Raw genomic sequence first — 19786 nt, forward strand, 5'->3', positions numbered from 1 at the left:
GAGTAGGGGAGGAAAAAAGAGGGAGAAAGTGAATGCTAAGTGAGAGAAGTGTCCTGTTATCACACTTTCAGGCAGATAAACCTGTAGTTGTGAATAAAATATATACCATGTTCTGGATTCATCGAGTTGAAGTGGATATTGTTATGAAAGCAACATTTGAGGAGGTTAATCTTGGCTGGTTGGAGTTAAAAAAAAAAAAGGCAAATATTTCCGTTTGTGCCCTCCTGCCTTTCTCAGCGTTGGCTGTCAATCCACAAGCTTGTTATCCTTACAAGGCATCAGTTTGTTTGGCTGATCTCAGCAAGGTTTTCTTCTACAAGTAGAACTATAATTGCTATAATTCTACTGTATCATTTGGATCATTGCAGTATTGTTGTTTTCTCTCCCTCTTTCTCTCCTCCTAACACTGCAATAACGCGCTCCAGTGTTAAATTAGCAGGTTGCAGAAGACCATAAATGAATGAAAGTTTGTTTTAAAAAAAATAAATAAAACAACAAAATGACTTGGCAAAGGCGATATCACATCACAGAGAATCCTCGCGTGTAATCAGGACTCATTGTTTTCCCTTCCAATGGTTCCAAAATTGGTCGTCAGACTCCAATGAAGTTTATTTCTATTGTTTAAATATATGTTTTGAAGAGGTTGAGTTTAATTTAAGAGGACCCTAGCAAAACGGTGCTGCTTGAAGCCCATTACAGCTTTATTTATCTATGTGTATATTGCACAATATATTAAAACATCTCAAATGAAAGTGCTCAAGGTTAACTCTATCCCAAACACATTTTTCCCCAGTATAATGGCACCTACTGCCGCCACCTTATTCTTCATTTCTTACCAATATAATTTTGAAAATACAATACAAAATTAACTATCGTCATGTAAAGAAAGAGCGTTTGTTGTGTGTGGTTTTTTTACATTCGCCTCTTCTGGGTAATTATTATTTCCAGATCTGGTGAAAAAACTTAATTTGCACAATAAACCATAGATTTATACTCTTACAACCCCTTTTTGCAGCTAGGATTACCAGTTTTACTTTGGTTATTGATTGTGGAAGCAGGAGGAAAAAACAGAAGCCATGTTCTCAAAGAAAGGGGCAACACTGGGGGGAAAATCAATAATTACACAACTGAAAGGCTTCATATCCTAGGAAACATGAATAATAGTGTCTAATCATGTATAACATTCACATTTAAAATAAATTAATTTGATAAGTGATTAAAAGGTAAGGAAGGACAACGTGCTCCCCTTTGAGTTCAGCAAACATCAAATTATGTCAAACTAAAAAGTTATTTTACTCTTTTCTTATAGTAAGAGACCTAGATTTTTATACTGTTTGCTCAAATTATTAATTATTTCTTACTTTGTATCAGTGGTTTTAAAAATCGCATAAAGGATAATACACCTAGAAACTTTAATCGCAAATTCCAGTGAGACACTGATTCAATAAAAGTACAGGTTATTTGTCTACTAAATATGTCAGCAAACTTTGTTTCTGCGTGTGTGTTTTTTTTTTATTGCTATATCTCTAAAGAATGGCAATAATTGAAGAGGGATAAATAGAGAAAGAGTAAATTGTAGCTACTTGAAGATGGTAATTGAATTGTAACAATGATTATTTCAGGGCTGCTGGTTGTAAACTGTAACTGAGGTCAGGCCATTTTCCTTGAGTTAAATGGACTTTCCTCCAGAAATCCATTCTCACTCCATAAAGGCACTTCGGAAACATGATCAGAAAACTGAAAGGGGGGGAAAAAGGAGGAAAAACAAATGGAAAGGATCTTTTAATGTACTATGAAAAGAAAAGCTTTGGGTTCTATCACCAGTTTTCTAAAGACTGGTTAAAATTTGTTTTCAGTGGTCATTAATTAGAAGTCATAAAATTATATTTTAACTTATTCTTTTGACAATGGTTGATTAAAATACGAACCTATAACTAATAGAATGCCAGAACTACTTTCTTCTTCTTGCTCTTGTTCTTCTTGTCCTGGTTCTTCTTCTTTTTCTTGTTGTTCTTGTGTTCTCTCTCTCTCTCTCTCTCTCTCTCTCTCTCTCTCTCTCTCTCTCTCTCTCTCTCTCTCTCTTTCTCTCTCTCTCTCTCTCTTTCGGCAGGTATTAAAGGTCTTCTACTTGGGGTGTAGCACTCATGGGAGTTTCCAAAAACAAAGTGAAACAAAATGAAAGGCTTGTGTTAATTTTTTACATTATTCTTATTGTCGGTTTCTGTCCTTTTCCTACATGTACTTTACAGAAACACAAAGTTAAGAAGAGGGGGGAAAACGGGTCTTGTGGATTTCCGATGTGTAGTTTTGACTGGAAAATGAAAGGTAACAAATTCTCTCAGCAAGAAGCTTGGAAGAAATCTTAGAGTGTTCTCAAGTGGGTCTCTTGTTCAGAAGAGAGATACACTTCTTTAGTGTATCTACTTTTAAGTTAAGAGAAAGGACTAATGTGCATTTTTGCAAGTGGTTATGGTTGTTTACCATTTGATAAAATAAACCCATTTAAGCTGAAAAGGAGGAAAACCATTTGAGATTGGACAATACGACGTACTAAATTTAAAATATAATCAATAATGACACCATTGATCATTTAGAAACAGGGGAAATAAATTGAGGGCGAGGGTGGTTTAAAGGGAAAATGGAGAGTGGGGAGAGGCTTCACCAGGTGTCTTTCAGTTCCAGAAATGCCTTATACATTTTAGTGTCTGAGATGTCTCTACTTCATCGTCACTCCCCACCAAACCTCTTATCTGTCCTCCTCCCCTTCCCCATCCAGGAGAAACGGCTAAAAGAGAAGAAAAATTTTAAAATCTTCCGTGTGTGTGTGTGTGTGTGTGTGTGTGTGTGTGTGTGTGTGTGTGTGTGAGAGAGAGAGAGAGAGAGAGAGAGAGCGCCTTGCAACATCCCCCGGTTGGTGTTGCAGTTATCATCACTTTATCCCTCTCAAGTTGTATATTAAATACTTCTGCCAAACCAACCGAATGTCTATCAGCCATTAGCATCTAAAAGAGTTATCCAGATGTTTATTACAGTGAAAATTCCAATTATGAATCCTTGTATTTTTAAATACTGACTGTATGCAATTCAAGTATAAACCCTTTGTAAAAATGCTTCTTCTTTGACACATTGAATGGGGAAAGATGAAAAAGAGGAAAACCCGACATGGATTACCCTTCCCCCAACCCCCTCCTAAAACACCTCCCATCCCACCACTCAACCTCCCCCCTCTCCCCATCCTAGTTTTTCCCTCTTTCTTTCCTCTGGGCCCTAAACTATGCCGCAGCTGCTGGAAAGTCTATGGAAGCCCGGCAGAGGAAAAATAAATACTAGGGTTTTGCTATCTAGAGTACAAATTTAAATCTTGGTCCAGATCTTGATATTGTTGGTGTCGGACTCCTCGACTTGTGTGTGTGTGTGTGTGTGTGTGTGTGTGTGTGTGTGTGTGTGATGCTGTCAAAGATGTTTTCGGAGAAATGCTCCCCTAGTCCTTTGGGGTTTACCTTTCTTCTTTCCCTGGGATCCTCATCTGCGCTATCAACTCGTAGTCAGGACACACATATCAGTACGGAAAACTACGGGTCTTCTATTTTAGGCGATAACGATGAGACTGGAATATAGCTCCCTATTGTTCAGAGCTTAAAGAGTCTATTTCTCTGCCACCCTCCGTGTCCCAAACTAACCTTCCATGAAATCTCTGTTCAGTGTGGTCTCAGGTTCCTACGACAATGTAACTTTGATGCGAGGTGAAGAGCAGGACTTCTGAAGTAGATGGGGAAGGATAAAATAAAAGGAGGGAAGTTTATAGAGACCCTAAGGAAATCCCCCAGACCTAACGTTTGGCTTTTTCTTCTTCCTCCTCTCTCTCATTTGGTTTTGAACTCCCCATTTTATTAGCTACGAAACTTAGTTTTAACAATTTTCCCTCTCCCTACTCCAAATCGGTTAGGAAATCAACACCAAAAATCCGTAAGCAATGTGTGTTTCGTCTTGGAGCTAAGGGATATTACCACTGAAACCTGGAGTTCATCTTGTGTGGGTCGTGTGTATGTAGACCACAGATTTCAGCCCCTGCCCACGCCTTAGCCCTTCGGCTGTCCATTGTCATCAGCCTTAACTGAAACGAACAATTTAAAAATTGTGCAGCACCACTGAGTGTCCGACACTATACAAAACGCTGCATACGGATACCTTGGCGGCTTGAAGATGCATTGTGTTTGTTATGAGTTCAGTTTTGATGTGTCATTCGCGTCTCTTGGCCTTCTTCCTAAATCCTCTATCTCTAGCCTCACGAATTCCTGAGAGACCATAGCATCAGAAATGGCTTTCCCAAACAAGACGTATTAAAGCCATTAGAAGTAGCCTAGAAAGGATGGTGTCGGGGATGGGAATAACTAGTTTCAGATAAGACCTTAGAGAGTTTTGTTTTGTTTTTAAGAAGAGAGAAGGAAAGAAAGAAAAAAAGTTCTTCTAAAGGATAGGGCAATGAACTTTCTTATTTGGTGATGGTTGAGGGCTGTTCCCAGAAAATCCATGTCGGGTTTTACTTCTCGCCCGTAGCCTGAAACTGCCCAGCCTCTGGCGAGAGCCAATCAGAGGACGACTCCCAGCACGTGGAGGAGAGAGACTCTAGAGCAAAGCAATTGCTGCTCACTACACTTGTTACTGGTGTCCTGAGCACGAAGAGGGGCGAGTGCGGGAGTCGCCGGAGGGGGGATTAAAACAAGCAGCTTAGGGGGTGGGGCGGGGAAAGCAAGAGGGAAAAAAAAAACCCAAACCCCAAAACCAAAAAAAAAAAAAAAAAAAAAAAGCGAGCCATTTCCCCCACACACACATATCAAGCCAGCCAGCCTTCCGAGAGAGGCAACAACCTCCCAGCTCGTTACGAAAAGGGGAAAAGCCAAAAATCATGAGCAATCAGTACCAAGAGGAGAGCTGCTCTGAGAGGCCTGAATGCAAAAGTAAATCTCCAACTTTGCTCTCCTCCTACTGCATAGACAGCATCCTGGGCAGGCGGAGTCCCTGTAAAATGAGATTGCTAGGAGCTGCTCAGAGCCTGCCTTCTCTGTCTAACCGGACAGATCAGGATAAGGTCGCGCAAGGTAAGAAACCAAGCCCTTCAATCCTTCGGAGTGCAAATCGCGACAGCCAAAAAAACCACTCCCGAAGTGCAATTATTGTGGATTTTTGGATTTTGTTTGGGAGAATGAGGAAGGGTTGGGAACAGGGGGAGAGGGACCGAGGAAGAAGAGGAAGATAGATCTGTAAGGCCTGTAAACTTTACTGCTTTCACCCACCTTTTCAGGGACCTATTAACGCCTCCCCCACCTCCAAAAGCCTCTGACATAAGGTTTCTTTCTCTCCAGAGCATAGACAGAGGAGCATTTCTGGTTGTTATTTTAATGTAGCTGCCTTATTAAAGTAATACAGCAGTCGTGTTGCAGATTGGTGTTTGTATGCTGGAGAGAAGTCAGAAATAGCAGGTGCTGCCCGGGATCAAATCCTTTAGAGCAACGACTTGGGGAACCTCAAAGCAGCCGATATCCGGGTGTATCTGAAGAAAAGCAAACGAGGGTTGGGGGGCTGAATATCATTCCGCTGCTGAGGCTTCGTTTCCTCATGATTCATTTTTTTCTTACATATTTCTTAGGTCCCTTTTAGCTAAAGCATTGCAGAAAATGTCTAAATGCTGTGTCCTGAAATTCATCTTATGGTATTTGAACAATATGAAAAATGCAGCTTTCCGAGGGGATCTCTCTCTCTCTCTCTCTCTCTCTCTCTCTCTCTCTCTCTCTCTCTCCATAAGGTTCTGCGATTTTCATTCAAACTGATTTAAAATGCAGAACTACTATTTTGCCGCATGTCCTCAAACCTGCCCTACTCAAGTTTGGAAGTGAGGTGAATCTCTAGAAAATAGGAAGAAAATCTCCGCAGACTCGCGTTTGACATCTTAAAGCTGGTGGTCAAGCCAGTGCCCGTGTGCTTCCTTTGGGGAAAAGGAGATTGACTGGGGTGGGGATTGGGAGGAGAGGAGAAAGAGTCGTTTATTTTAAATCAAACTGAGTTTTTCCCTTTCTTTTTTTAGCTTGTGGCAGCACCTGTGTCGGGCGCTTCCACGAAGGGAAGGAGCCCTAAGCAGACTATTTGACAGGCGCATTCCCTGTAACACTCTCCCCTCCACACACACCCCATTCTTCCTCCACTTCTTTTTAAAGGCGTATTTGCTCTTGTTTCAGTAGAAGGAATGTTCTTCCCACCCCCACTCAGGTTGGCTGGGGACTGATCAGGGCTCCCAGAACCTTTAGGGTCTGCCTGCTCCTCCAGAGGCCTTCAGCTGGAACAGCTCCCCTCTCCCCAGCTCCATGCCGGCCAAGGATTAGCTGCAGTGCCCCAGGGCCGCTTCGCCTGTCTGTAGAAAAGCGGGGTGCGATGTAAATAGCAAAGTTTTAAAGTTTTTTTAAAGAGTTGTTTCGGTGCTAGAAAAAAGTTGGGGGGCTCAGAAAGAGAATGAGCCCACAATGTTCTCTAATAAAGTTGGAGGGGTGAGAAAAGAGTGAAGCTGGGAGTCGAAAGCTGTGGGCACCGTGCCAACTGTCCCGTGGCATGTTTTCTAATGCAACTAGATGAGTAGGGCCTGCCAGCTCCCTTGGTCCTTTTATTTCGATCCCCTACCAACCTACAGGAGGGGGGGGCAAATCCAGGAGACCGTGGTTAAAAATTGCACTAACAGGCGGACAGAACCACCAACCTGATGTCTTCTCTAGCTTCGGTGATTCCAGGCTTCTTGTCTGATTCTTCTAGGGAAAGAAGGTCTTGGTGGAATGGAGTATTCGAGTGGTGGGAGATCTGAGGATTGAGACAGAGGGGAAATGGGACACACGGGTGCCTAACTTGCCTTTGGGTGACAGCTGGTAACTGCACCTGTGACACTGACACTGACCTACTGTGTATTTCTCTTTCTCTCCCCACCCCATCCTCTTTCTCCCTCTATGTGTCCCGGCTGTTGTTGGGGTGTCGGCCGGCTGTCGGTCTCTCTCCCTTCTCCTTCCTTGTCCACCCTTTTCCCTCTACTCCTTCCTCCCTCCTCAGCAGGCTCTCCGAAGGGCAGTAGCCCCCAGTTCGAAGCGGAACTTCATCTGCCCCCCAAGCTGAGGCGCCTCTACGGTCCGGGAGGGGGCCGCCTCCTGCAGGGAGCGGCGGCGGCAGCGGCGGCGGCAGCGGCAGCAGCTGCTGCTGCGGCAGCCGCGGCGGGCCCGCGCGGGGAGCCCCAACAGCAGAGGTCTGGAGACAGGCCCGACGGGGCTGGAACCGGGGTTGGGGCCACCTCCGCCTGGGACACACTCAAAATCAGCCAAGCGCCACAGGTCAGCATCAGCCGTAGCAAGTCGTACAGGGAGAACGGGGCCCCCTTCGTGCCGCCGCCGCCCGCCCTGGACGAGCTGGGGAGCAAAGGAGGTGCCCCGCACCCCGACGACAGGCTAGGCCAAGTAGCGTCGGCTGCCGCCGCCACCTCGGGTCCCCCAGGCCCGGAGGACGACGAGGAGGAGTTGCTGGAGGACGAAGAGGAAGATGACGAAGAAGAAGAGTTGCTGGAAGACGACGAGGAGGAGCTCCTAGAAGACGACGGCAGAGGCCTTCTGAAGGAGCCCAGGCGCTGCAACGCAGCTACTGCTGCTGCAGCTGCGGCAGCAGCTGCTGCAGCCGCCGCCGCCGCCGCCGCCGCCGCGGAGGGCGGAGAGCTGTCCCCCAAAGAGGAGCTGCTGCTGCACCCTGGCGAGGACGGCGAGGGCAAGGACGGCGAGGACAGCGTGTGTCTGTCGGCAGGCAGTGACTCGGAGGAGGGCCTTCTCAAGAGGAAGCAGCGGCGTTACCGCACTACCTTCACCAGTTACCAACTGGAGGAATTGGAGCGGGCTTTCCAAAAAACCCATTACCCCGACGTTTTCACCAGGTACTGCCATCTCTCCTAGACCCCAGCACCACCCCTAACACACACACACACACACACACACACACACACACACACACACACACACCAACAAGCAGCCTTAAATGGCCACGGGCAAGGAGATGTCTAGGAGGTAGAGACAGACGTAGGTAGGCAGGAATAGGAACTTAGACTCACCATTCTCGACATTATTTATATTACTGATCCTTCCGGGAAAGGGAAAACTAGACTTAAGAAGGAGAGCACCACAGCAGCTAGGGACCGGCCGGGGCACTATTTGCAAGTGTCTTCCGGCCTTGGCCCCAGGACCTACTTACTGCCGTCCCTGAACTTAGCCCTAATTCTTGCCCCTCTCCAGTCCTCCACCACCACACGCCCTTGTCCCCTGGCTACGGATTTCTATTAACCCCTTTCCCATCTGTCCCACTATTATCTCAAAGTTTGGTGGGACAATTTCTGCCCTCCCATCACCAAGCCTAATTTCTTTTTCTTTTCTAAATTATTTTGGAAAACCAGCTTGCCTACCCAGACCAGAAAGCGCTCCTCTAACAGACCTTCAGACAGATTCACAAGCGAGCTCATACCCAAGGGACTGGGCGAACGTTCCCGTCCTAGGCTCAGGCTATATTTGCTGCATACTTCTTTGGCCTAGGGCAGGTAGCTCTGGCTCTGGTGAGGTCTACAACAAATCACGGTCTATTTTCGTCTGCCTCCCTGAACCCCCTTCGTATTCACAGACAAGCCTGTGGGATATCAGTTACAGTATTCCCAGTGGACTTTAGAGCCCTACCCCAGAGAAAGTCCTTTAAAAAGATCAAAGTATTCTGATTTGAGGACTCCCAAAATATGTATTTGAGTAAAAACCTGGAGCCATGCAAAATTTTATACATGTATGCCTGCCTTCAGTATGAAGTTGGGTGTTTAATTAATGTGCTTAAGAAAAATGTTTGGATATTGTGTGCATGACAAATCATGAGCATTACATTCCCTAGATAAAGTTGATACGGAATTTAAAATTGTGGGAAAATGTATCCACTTGTGTGTTGAAGATTTATGGATCGGAATATTTTGTTACACTCTGTATTTGTCTTACACTATTTTTTCAATGTGTATTCAAGAGGCTGAGAGAGAAAGTATGCACCGTACTAATTCAGCTAATCTGGTAAAGTCGATACCCGATTTGGGAGGTATGCTGTAGCATCCTTCTTTACCCCAGCTTAGTTGGTTTATAGCCTGCTTTTACTGAGGGAAAACTAGGGTCAGGAGGAAATATTACCCAGTTGGGGAGAGAGAGAAAGAAAGATACGCAAGGGTGTCGGAACAGTGCAAACATATTTAGAGACCTACTTGACAAGCTAAAACCGGCTACTTCACAGACGACTTAAGCTTTTTAATTTGAATTTAAAAAAGGAAAATGACTACTCCTATAAAGCAGAGAATATATTGTAACTACTTTAGCGTCTAGCATGGACTTCAGATTGTAGTTGATCTTGCATTCTAAAATTCTCTCCCAACGGGATGCAGAAAATAGCGGATTTCATGATGGGAGGATGGTTAAACTTGGCCTTTCCGATCCTCGACCCATCCCCCACCTTTCGCTTTTTTAAGTGAAAGAAACTTTAAAATAGATGTTCAAAATCCAATATCCATAAGCTCACTGTGTGACTATAGCATATATTACAAATGGATAGAAGTTAAGAATAAAAAAGAGAAATGGGGGCGATTGAGTTGTAATTAGTAGCCACCCTTTAAAAAAAAAACAACTTCCCTCAAGAGAACCAGATTGAGGGGGATATTGCCGTAGCTCCCCCCTTACTTACTCCTACCCCACCCTTCTCTACTAAAGAGATTCCTTTGATCTAGCTGTGAGTGGGGTGTGAAAGACTTGTTTTAAACCGCGGGATAGAGGGGAAGGGAAGCTCGAAACTAATTTAGCTTCCCCTATGCTGAAGGCATGGAAAGTAACTTTCAGGTGAGGCCTAGAGGCTATCAAAGAACAACTTCCCACATAGTCCTTCCTGGGTTCCAATGCTCAGCTAGTCCAGTTCTTTCATATTATCGGAGAGAGATCCAATTATATTCCGAGCTCTCCTATTTTCAGTAAACAGATTGTGAGCAGTTTTACAACATCTTAATGGTTTCCTATTTGTCTTAATTGTCGTCATAATAACTTCCATGGTGGGGTAGAGTTTCAGCTAAATTGACTTCCTCTGTGATGTGCGGAGTTTATACTGAGCATTTGAAACAGGAGGTGCATAGCATTTTATTAATCAAAAAATTGCCCCCACTGAACCTTTAATAAGCTTAACATAACTCCAGAGGATAATGGGGATTGTGATATAACGGAAAGAGGAGGAAGGGAGAGGGAGATAGTGAGAGTGTAAAATCCAGAGAACAAGAGAAGAGAGACAGAAGGAGAGATAGGGAGAGAGTGTGACAGAGACACGGACAACAGGGGGAGAACGACTTAAGATAGATACTCAGCTGCGTTTTCTCACTTGACTTTATTATTTTTTTTACTATTATTGTGCTCTCTACAACAAAATGTTAAAAAGGAACATGGTCTAAGAATTTCACATGATCATATGTTTGATACAAAGTAGAGAAGATTGGTATGGGAAGGGGTGGGGTGGAAGCACCAGTGTGCTTTGCTGTCATATAAACTTAGAAAGTATACTAACGATTACATCTGGACTCATTCTCTTTAAAAACAAACAAAAACAAAAACAAAACTCCTACACCTAGCAATGTGTGGTTATGATTGTGCAAACCCTATCTTCTATTCTAAAGACTAACTTTAGCAGCAAAAGAGGGTGAATGTGAGCTTGTGTTTTCAATCTTAGGGTTTTTACAAGTAAACCAAGGTGTATTTGCTAACTAATCCCAGGTATGGAAGCAGTGAAAGATTATAGCTTAGTGATAAAGTGGGACCAAGGTCTATGGGTGACCGAACTACACTGATCTCTATGTTTGTGTGTTGTTTGTTTCTCAGAGAAGAGTTGGCTATGAGACTTGACCTGACAGAAGCCCGAGTCCAGGTGAGTTTCCTAGAGTCAATTCTCCAGGAATGGAATAAAACTATATTTGTGGTTAGGAGAAGGACAGTAAGGAGCAGAGGGAAAAAGAGAGAGAGATGGGGCAGAAAGTGGGTAGGAGAAGAGGGCAGAGAAGGGAGGAGTGTTATCTAGAGCTGCACTTTTCTCCTCCAACATAGTCTGGAGGTCTAGTCACATAAATTAGGATAAAATTTTGTGAGTCCTGTTAAGGGCAACAAAACTTGGTCTTTAAAGGTTGTACTGAAATCACGGGTCCAACTTAAAATGTAAATATCTATCCACTACATGTAGGTATATATGTATGTATATATAAATAATAAAATTGAAAGGCAAATCACCGTAAAGAAAGGAACAAAGGGGAGGGAGGGAGAGAGAGAGAGAGAGAGAGAGAGAGAGAGAGAGAGAGAGAGAGAGAGAGAGAGAGAGAGAGAGAGAGAGAGAGAGAGAGAGAGAGAGAGAGAGAGAGAGAGAGAGAGAGAGAGAGAGAGAGAGAGAGAGAGAGAGAGAGAGAGAGAGAGAGAGAGAGAGAGAGAGAGAGAGAGAGAGAGAGAGAGAGAGAGAGAGAGAGAGAGAGAGAAGGGCAGAGAAGGGGTTTTCAAACACCCCAGGCTGCTTGGCACTTCGGGATCCTAGCCCTTGCCCTGATACCTAACAAACCGCTGGCGCAAACTTACTCTGATTGAAATAATCGGACAGAACGCGGATTTGGTTGTTAGACAAATCCGCTCAGCTCCAAGCAGGTATTTGGCTGCGATTAAGTCTCCAATCGGGCTTCATAAAAGCCCACTTAGTGCTAGAACAAACAGGGCCATTTGAAGGCAAAATGCTGTTTGATTTCCCCTCCGCCTGCACAAGGAGCTGGCTAATGCTATTTGATTTCCCATTTTTTATAGCAATAAGCCCGCATTGATCTAATAGTGAGTGAGTGCAATGCTATTAAAGGTGTTTGCAGCCCCATACCAGAGTGCATTTCCTAACCCAAGCCTCATAACCAAAGAGACGATAAACATTGGGATGCCCTGATTGCCAACAGAAAACAGATGTCTCTGGGTCTGAAGCTGAGCAAATCACTTTACAGTTAAAATCAAGCGCTGATAAAGCATAATAAATTCCATATGGCTCATTTAATACACAACAGCTTCTTGCATTAGAGGGGTTAATGATGAGATCTGTCCCCTCCTTTCTGTTGACACATTTCTCCATTGTCAAACAGAGATGTGACAGCAAATCAGTATTTTCAGCTCAGGGGAACAAGTCGTGGGAAAGTTAAATAACTTTTAAAAAGAAAGAAAGAGTTCCCCCCCTCCCTTCCTTTCTCCTTTTCCCCTATTCACTGGAGGAGATGTAATTAAGTGAATATGAATTATTAGAGTCCCTTAGTTTACCTCTGGGTGTACTCAGAGGTATTAATTCAATAATGGGGAATTGCAGCAGGGACATCTTGATAATTGAGGTTGAGCTAGGAGACAAAATCAGATTGGGGTTTTCACTTTCTTTAAGGACATTTTTTCTCTTCTGTACAACTTTTCTTCCTTTAATTCCTTTGATCGCAATGAAGATATTGCTGCTATTTTCCTTCAAATAAAATCAAAGCAGAAAATATCATAAAAGTTATCTCCCCCCCCCACAGTAAGCCAGCATTACTTTGTCAATTTCCTCAAGCTTTTAGGATCCATGAGTTGTTTTGTTTTGTTTTTAAAGATAAAAAACATATAGAATTTGCCAGATCCTCCTCCACAGCACCATTTGAAAAGATCAATCCATTTTGATTGCTGTTTTTTCTTACTGATTAATTACAACGGCTGTTTAAAAGTAAAACCAAGTTTAGAGTCTGGAGTATTTACAACTTAAGCTCTCAACCTACATTTGACAACCCTGCATATTTTTTTGGGGGGAGAAACATAACTCCTGTTTGGTGTTTGATATTATTTCTTTCTACAATTTTATATATACATAGCCTGGAGTTGAAATTCCTTAATTTTTTAGGCATTTATCAGTTCACAGAACCCACCAATGATGCTGTTCTATGATTTAACTCTTAAAGCCTTCAAGAGCACCAGCAGACCTTGGGAATGTGGGTGTACTGAATAGATTACACAAAAAGTCATTTGATGCTATTGGGAATTATTTTTAGAATGCTGATAGCTGCACCAAGTATTTCAGGTAAAGATGTCTAATTGGGCTGCTTTCTATTACTAAATAGAAAGACATTTTATGTTGAGAACATCACAAAATCATATCATCTTATATAAAACATGCTCAATTTATATCCTAAAGAAACTAGGAAATATGAATGCTCTAAAGATTTGGAAAAATACATGGTATTTTATTTTGCATGATCTATTTACTATAGATAATATACCTATATGTCCAGTATGTAGTGAACCGAATGTGTTTGTGTACCTAACACATGTGTGGGAATTACTTTAGGTATAGTTCGTTTTATGGAGCAGTCCATTTCATAGACTATAGACAACTTGATTAGTTTGTTTTTGTTACAAGGATTCTTCTCCATACCCAACATACACCTTGCTGAATTGACCCCCTTTTAACTAATGAAGATGAGATCGAGGATCTTAGGGTCATATAAAACTGAAATAGTTGAAAATAGCCACTAGTGTGAAGTACAATTGTTTCTGTCCATTGTGGGCATTCTCAAAGTTGTAAATTTATTTCCTTCTTAAACTGGAGAATGAAGTAATCTGTTCAGGAGGAAAAAAAAACCTGGAAGAATAGTGTTGTTTACTATGTTTCCCTTGCTTTTTCTGGTTTCATAAATGAGATGTATTTCCATGCCTTTTCTCTCTCTCAAGATATGGAACAGAACAATCATATTTTTAAGTCAAAGCCCAATATGATTATGAAATCAAGACTACTGGTAGAAGTGAGGTGGGAGGAATAAAAGGTAGTGACCAGTCCTAAAAGAAAATTTAAGGCAGAGAAGAATGTATATCTAACTTAAAGCACCCTTCTAAGCCATCAAAAGGATCATTCACAAGAGGTTTATTTTGGGGTTGTAGGTCTGGTTCCAGAACCGCCGGGCCAAGTGGCGGAAAAGGGAGAAAGCTGGAGCTCAGACTCACCCTCCAGGTTTGCCTTTTCCTGGTCCTCTCTCAGCAACGCACCCCCTCAGTCCATACCTGGATGCCAGCCCTTTCCCTCCTCATCACCCAGCTCTGGACTCAGCCTGGACTGCTGCTGCAGCTGCAGCTGCTGCTGCCTTTCCCAGTCTACCTCCTCCACCTGGTTCTGCAACTTTGCCACCAAGTGGGACTCCACTAGGCCTCAGCACTTTCCTGGGCGCAGCAGTATTCCGGCATCCAGCTTTCATCAGCCCTGCATTTGGAAGGTAATGCTTTTAAACATGAACACACATTCAAAACATACGAAAAAGAAAAAAAAAACCTCCAGCATCCAAGGGATAGATAATCATGGAGGTTGAAATTAGGGGAATAGAATGGTAAAAGCAAAAGGGGAGAGAATGAAGAAATTTCTTAAATTGTTGTTTCTTTACCAAAATAAGTAAAGCTTTATATTCCTTATCAGGAAAACAGCTTTGCTGAGGATTGTTTTGTGAACATTAATTATATCTTCATATAATAATCCTAAGGTATCACTGTAGAATATTGCCAGTAATGGGTGGTGGAGGGATGGGAGAGAGAGATGGGAGAGCAAAATCCCTGCTGGTGATGTCTCCTCTAGATGGGAGCTGATCTAGTTCATCATCATGGCAATCGAAGAGAAGAACAAGGATTTAGGTTCAAGAAAAGCTGATCTGAGTCTTTGTGTGGCTAACACTGAGGTCAGACATTCTCAGGTGTCCTAAAGCTGAATCTATTTTGTCCCTCAAATGACCAGCTGTTAAAGCTGCATTCCTGTATGTTATACCTGAATCAAACAGTGGTACAAGACAAGGAAATAAAAGAAATAATTCATCTTGTATTATAGCTCCCTTTCTTTAAATGAACATCAAATGATGAAATAAAAGTCTGTAGTTAATCACACAGACAAAGAAACAAAGGAAAGATGTATTAAGTTGGAAAGTGCAGTGAAAATAAAACTGAATGTAGCTGCAATGATCTCTCTTTAAGAGAACAAAGAAATAATAGATTCACCCAACTGAGCAGCCACTTAACAAAAAAAATCCTCTCATGGAGGGAAAAAACTCAAATTCCAAGTAAAATTAGTTTCTTCATACAAACCAATGAAATTAAACAGATTGTGCATCAAATTGCAGTCAGTGACTCAATTTACCTAATGGAACAAGTGATGTTACAGTTCTGTCACGCCCCCTGCATGGAGGCATGATTTCACACTTTATCAGCTCTCTTGCAGCATTAATGCAGTCCTTCTACTATTTTTCCCCCTGACAACAAATTGAAAAGTGAATTGTAAAAGCTTACTAACAACAGCCTGGATAATGGGCTGTAAGATTAAAATAGGCAAGGGGGGAGGGCAGGGAATAAAGTGGGGAGGGGTTGGAGAGGGAGGAGGAGGAGCACTGGATTTCCTCATACAAAGCAGTATTTTCTGACTCCTTCCTAAGGGCAATGATTTAAGAATGGAAAACTCAAAGTAAGGTGCCAACAGAGCATGGAACAAACCCAGGACATCGTTCTGAAGGGAGGCCAACCCAGGAACCAAGCCTCCTTTGGGAGGTTGGGGAGAGAGGCCAGCTCTGGCTTTGGTTTCTCTCAGCTATCAACCCTGGCTTCCACTTTCCATGCCAAGGCAAAGGAGAAGCAGGCAGTGATTGCTCTGTAGTGGCCAAAGCCCAGGCTTAGCCAGCTGAGGCTTAGCTATAAGGCCCCATTGCCTTTAGAAGTACCATAGTTCAGTTACTAGCAGTGATGATGTCAATAATCACCTCCTTGGTTAATGGAGAGTCTGTACATCTTCATGCGCCAGTCAAGGGGGTCACTCCCTCTCTTCAGCACCACTGCTCTGGGGAGAGAAGTCAGGCAAACTAGAGGAAAAGCATTTAAAAGATTGTCATTGAGCAGGGATGCTAGGTTGCTGGCTAGTAATTGGCATTCCACTGTGAGGAAATCAACAGGCATACCACCTCCTGCAGGGAATGGGCATCAGGGCTAAGGAGCCGATAGACACACCGGGCACCAGAGACTTCGGAGCCTTTCCCAGAAGAAAGACTACAAAGACATTCATTGGTGGAAAGGAGGGAAAAAATAAAAACAAAACCAAAGCAAAACAGAGCTAAGGCGAGAGTATACCACTACCACTGCATGAATACATCTCTCTCTCTCTCTCTCTCTCTCTCTCTCTCTCTCTCTCTCTCTCTCTCTCTCTCTCTCTCTCTCTCTCTCTTCTTTGCCCTCTTCTCCTTCCAAATCTTTCTCTCTTCCTATCACTTCCTCTCTTCTTCCTGCTTTTCCTTGCTCCCTTTCTTCCCCTTCATTTCTTCCCTTTCTCTTTACTTTTCTCCCCTGCTCTCTCCTTCATCACTCTCCTAAATGCTGCATGATCATGAGAAAGCATTTGGCTTTGGAATCTATACCACTATTCAGCATAAATCATAGTATCAGCTCTACTCTTGACAGGGTGCTCTCCTGCACAAGCCTGTCACTAATAATTTTGGTAAAATTAGACTTAAAAAAATCTTCTGAATGCCAACGTTGAGATTTTGCAACAGGTCTTCTGCCCCCTCGGCACCCGACGGAATTCTCCCAGAATACCAAAAAAAAAAAAAAAGTCGCGCTGTTCACACCTAAGGTTCTGAATGCATTGATCACGTGTTGAAGGGAGCTTATTAGGAAAGAAAAAACTAAAGAGAGGGGAAAAAAGGATGCGTGTGTGTGTGTGTGTGTGTGTGTATGCATGCATGCATATGTGTGGCAATACCTAAGCTGTCTCGGTTCTTGACCCGTGTTTCCTTCCCTCGCAGGCTCTTTTCCACGATGGCTCCTCTGACTAGTGCTTCCACCGCTGCCGCTCTACTGAGACAGCCCACTCCCGCGGTGGATAGCGGGGTGCAGTCAAGTGCGCTCTCAGACCCCGCCACAGCTGCCGCAGACAGACGGGCTTCAAGCATAGCAGCTCTGAGGCTGAAAGCAAAAGAACACGCCGCTCAACTGACACAGCTCAATATCCTCCCTGGGAACAACACAGGGAAAGAGGTGTGTTAAAACCTGACCCAGCACCACCACTGATAATGAAATAAAAGGTCACCTCAAATAGCACCAATCAAGACCAAATGGAAAAAAGAGGACCAGCAAACTAAGACATTGGAGAGGTTCTCGAGTTAGGGACTTGGAGAAAGAAAGCATCCTTTGCCACAGTGCTCTCCTGAGTAAACCAACACTAACAGCTCCTGAATAGCAAATTCCTTGGCTGGTACCTTTTTTCTCCCCTTAAATGTCCAACCTGCTGATTTGTCCTTTGATCTTTCTCTTTTAAAATGACGTCATAATGTAAAATATATTTTGAGTCGCCTTCTTACTATGTTTTTTTTTCTTTTTCTCCCTGGATTCCACTATAATATTTAATGTGTGTGCTTTTTAAAGGTTGGATTCTTCCCCTTCCTATTCTCCCCATCTTTTAAAACTCACACCTTGGCCTACTGAGTTTTCTCACCCAAGGATGCTTCCAGGGCAGAAAGAGAGTTAATTTGATGCTGTATGATAACCAGTGCACTTAAAGGAAAGGGGTATCTTTTTCTTGTTCTATTCTTTATCACTACACCAACCAAGGTTTTTATATCAAACCAAAGGGAAATACACTGCTAGAATATGGACTGTTTAAGTCACTAAACTGTGATTATTGATTCTGTACATACCATTGTTATAAAAAAAGAACAGAGCTTTGTATATTTGAAATGTTATAAAACAATTGCACTCTGTGTAGTGTTGTAAAAGTTTGTCCTTCTGTAGATTCTTACTGTGTTGTAGATATGATAGGGTTCCTAGACAAATATTTATGTACACAGACCCTTTATTTAACTTATTAACTGTAGAGGTTCCTGAAACCTTAAAAAAAAAAAAGGCAATGGTACAGTACTTTTGTGTAATGTTGTTCTTGTTCTCACTTTTCCTTGCTATCCTGGTGGAGAAGTGCCACACTCAGAAAATAAAAAAATATATATATGTTTAACAAAAGAGAGTGTGAAAAATGCATTCAGGAACACAGCACTAGGTAAACCACCTTATTGTAGAGGACAACCGAAGAGTCACTCAGGTGGTGGTTTTAGAGTGGAGGCTTTTCTTATTTTTACAGAATTTTTAATCACTTGGGATGTGCCCTAGAATGAATATGTAATTTTCCCTTTATAGTGGTGGTTGGACTCAATGTGTTGGTATTTGCTTAAGCATTTTAAAGCAAACGGAAGCTTTTCGGTTGAAACAGAGGGAATTTGTCTTATGGAAGGAAGGTTCAACGCTGCTCTTTTAAGGCTGGAATTGAAAGTGTATACCCAAGAGATGACAGGTAAAAGCGCAGATCGAGAAGCTGGAGAGCTCACTTCCGAGAGGGTGTTATACTTGTGTGTGTGTACATGCGCGTGCCCGCGCTGGGGAGTGTGAATGCCTCTAGAAAGAGCAAGGGAAGGGGGGCACACAAGAGGAGAGGCAGAGAAAGATGTATGAACGTGTCAGCTCTCAAATGGCATAATTGCGATGCTTTCTGGGAAACAGTGATCCAAGGTGTGTGTGTGTGTGTGTGTGTGTGTCTGGTTGGGGGCGCAACCAAGGTTTCGTAAGAACAGTAGATACTAATCAATTTGGTGTGTGTGTGTGTGTGTGTGTGTGTGTGTGTGTGTGTGTAGAAACGTGTTTGATTTACTATTGGTTACCAATCTATGGCAGTCCCTCTGACAGCGTGGTGCGCCTCTTTAATGATTAGAGGGCGATGGGAAAGGGAAGAAGAGCTTAATTAGTTTCAATTTGCAGTAATTAGCGCACCGGACCTTTGGGGGGAGGGGCAAGAAGGGGGTTGACGTTCCGTGACTAACCTGAGTTGACATCTTCTTTGAGCTTTGGTTAAGTCCTGCCGGGTTACGCTGGTCCCCTGCTTTTATAAGCGTTTGCTTCAATGCAGAGTGGAAATCTGAAGCCAACTCCGGTAGGGCAGAGTGTGGCCCTGGGGCAGGCTGGGCAAATGACTTCTCTCCCATTTCTGATCTGTATCCTTGAATACTCCATCTGGAGAGGACTGGTATGTAGGTTTAGGAGTGTAGATTTAAAGTGGGGTGGGCGAAGTTCCCTCAACCAAGCTTGCCCTCCAGGTCATATACTCTACCCTCGGGCGACCTGCAGAAGTAAGCCTACCTAGCAAGCTTCCCCCTTGTCCTTCATTAACTACCATCAAAGAATACAGATACTTGCGCTCCTGTAGTCCAGGGGTTACTCTTAGGAAAGCAACTTGTTTCGGTTTTGCTGATATTCAGTTGGCACCTTGAAATTGAACTTCATCGTAAGGTATTCAAACTCAGTAAGATGGCAGTAGGGCCCAGGAAAGAGGGAAAGGTCAAAGAATCACAGAGTGACTCAGAAAACTGGAGGGAAATGGAGAAGGACCGAGTGAGTAAGGAGAGATAGGAAACCGAGGAGAGAGAGAGGGATCATAGGGAGGGAGGGAAAGGGTTAGGAAGGAGAGGGTAGAGAGAGAAGTGATAATAGAACGGACAATGAGCAAATGATGGGTCACTTTATGGAGGACTATATTTCGCTTTAGTGAACCTCTGTACCTTTGTAGTGGGGTGGGAAACGGAATTCTCTGTAATACAAGTTCCTCCTCCCCTTTTCACTCCTCCCCTTAATTACTGCAGAGATAG

General features: G+C 43.2%; 1 protein-coding gene across 3 annotated transcripts; it reads left to right on the forward strand.

The window, feature by feature from the left end:
* The first annotated feature begins 4767 nt into the window (after positions 1–4767).
* ARX (aristaless related homeobox) lies at positions 4768–18075 on the forward strand. 3 transcript variants are annotated; one of them, XM_043990881.1, is made up of 5 exons: positions 4768–5099; positions 7087–7948; positions 10938–10983; positions 14022–14350; positions 16904–18075. In XM_043990881.1, exons 1-5 carry the CDS (start codon positions 4907–4909, stop codon positions 17142–17144), a joined length of 1671 nt encoding a protein of 556 aa, XP_043846816.1. In that variant the 5' UTR covers positions 4768–4906; the 3' UTR covers positions 17145–18075. The 3 variants fall into 3 exon arrangements, with proteins under 3 accessions (XP_043846816.1, XP_043846817.1, XP_043846818.1); XM_043990882.1 differs by having other exon boundaries at positions 7090–7948; XM_043990883.1 differs by lacking the exon at positions 4768–5099 and adding an exon at positions 6709–6879 and having other exon boundaries at positions 7090–7948.
* Positions 18076–19786: the final 1711 nt, after the last annotated feature.

The sequence above is a fragment of the Dromiciops gliroides genome, chromosome 3, assembly GCF_019393635.1.
Source record: "Dromiciops gliroides isolate mDroGli1 chromosome 3, mDroGli1.pri, whole genome shotgun sequence".
Taxonomy (NCBI): domain Eukaryota; kingdom Metazoa; phylum Chordata; class Mammalia; order Microbiotheria; family Microbiotheriidae; genus Dromiciops; species Dromiciops gliroides.

Bases quoted from the DNA above. Each gene is read 5' to 3' on its own strand.
- ARX (XM_043990881.1), top strand. From the start codon at position 4,907: ATGAGCAATCAGTACCAAGAGGAGAGCTGCTCTGAGAGGCCTGAATGC. The intron at 7,949-10,937 runs GTACTGCCATCT...TTTGTTTCTCAG, and splicing joins TACCCCGACGTTTTCACCAG to AGAAGAGTTGGCTATGAGAC. The intron at 14,351-16,903 runs GTAATGCTTTTA...CTTCCCTCGCAG, and splicing joins ATCAGCCCTGCATTTGGAAG to GCTCTTTTCCACGATGGCTC.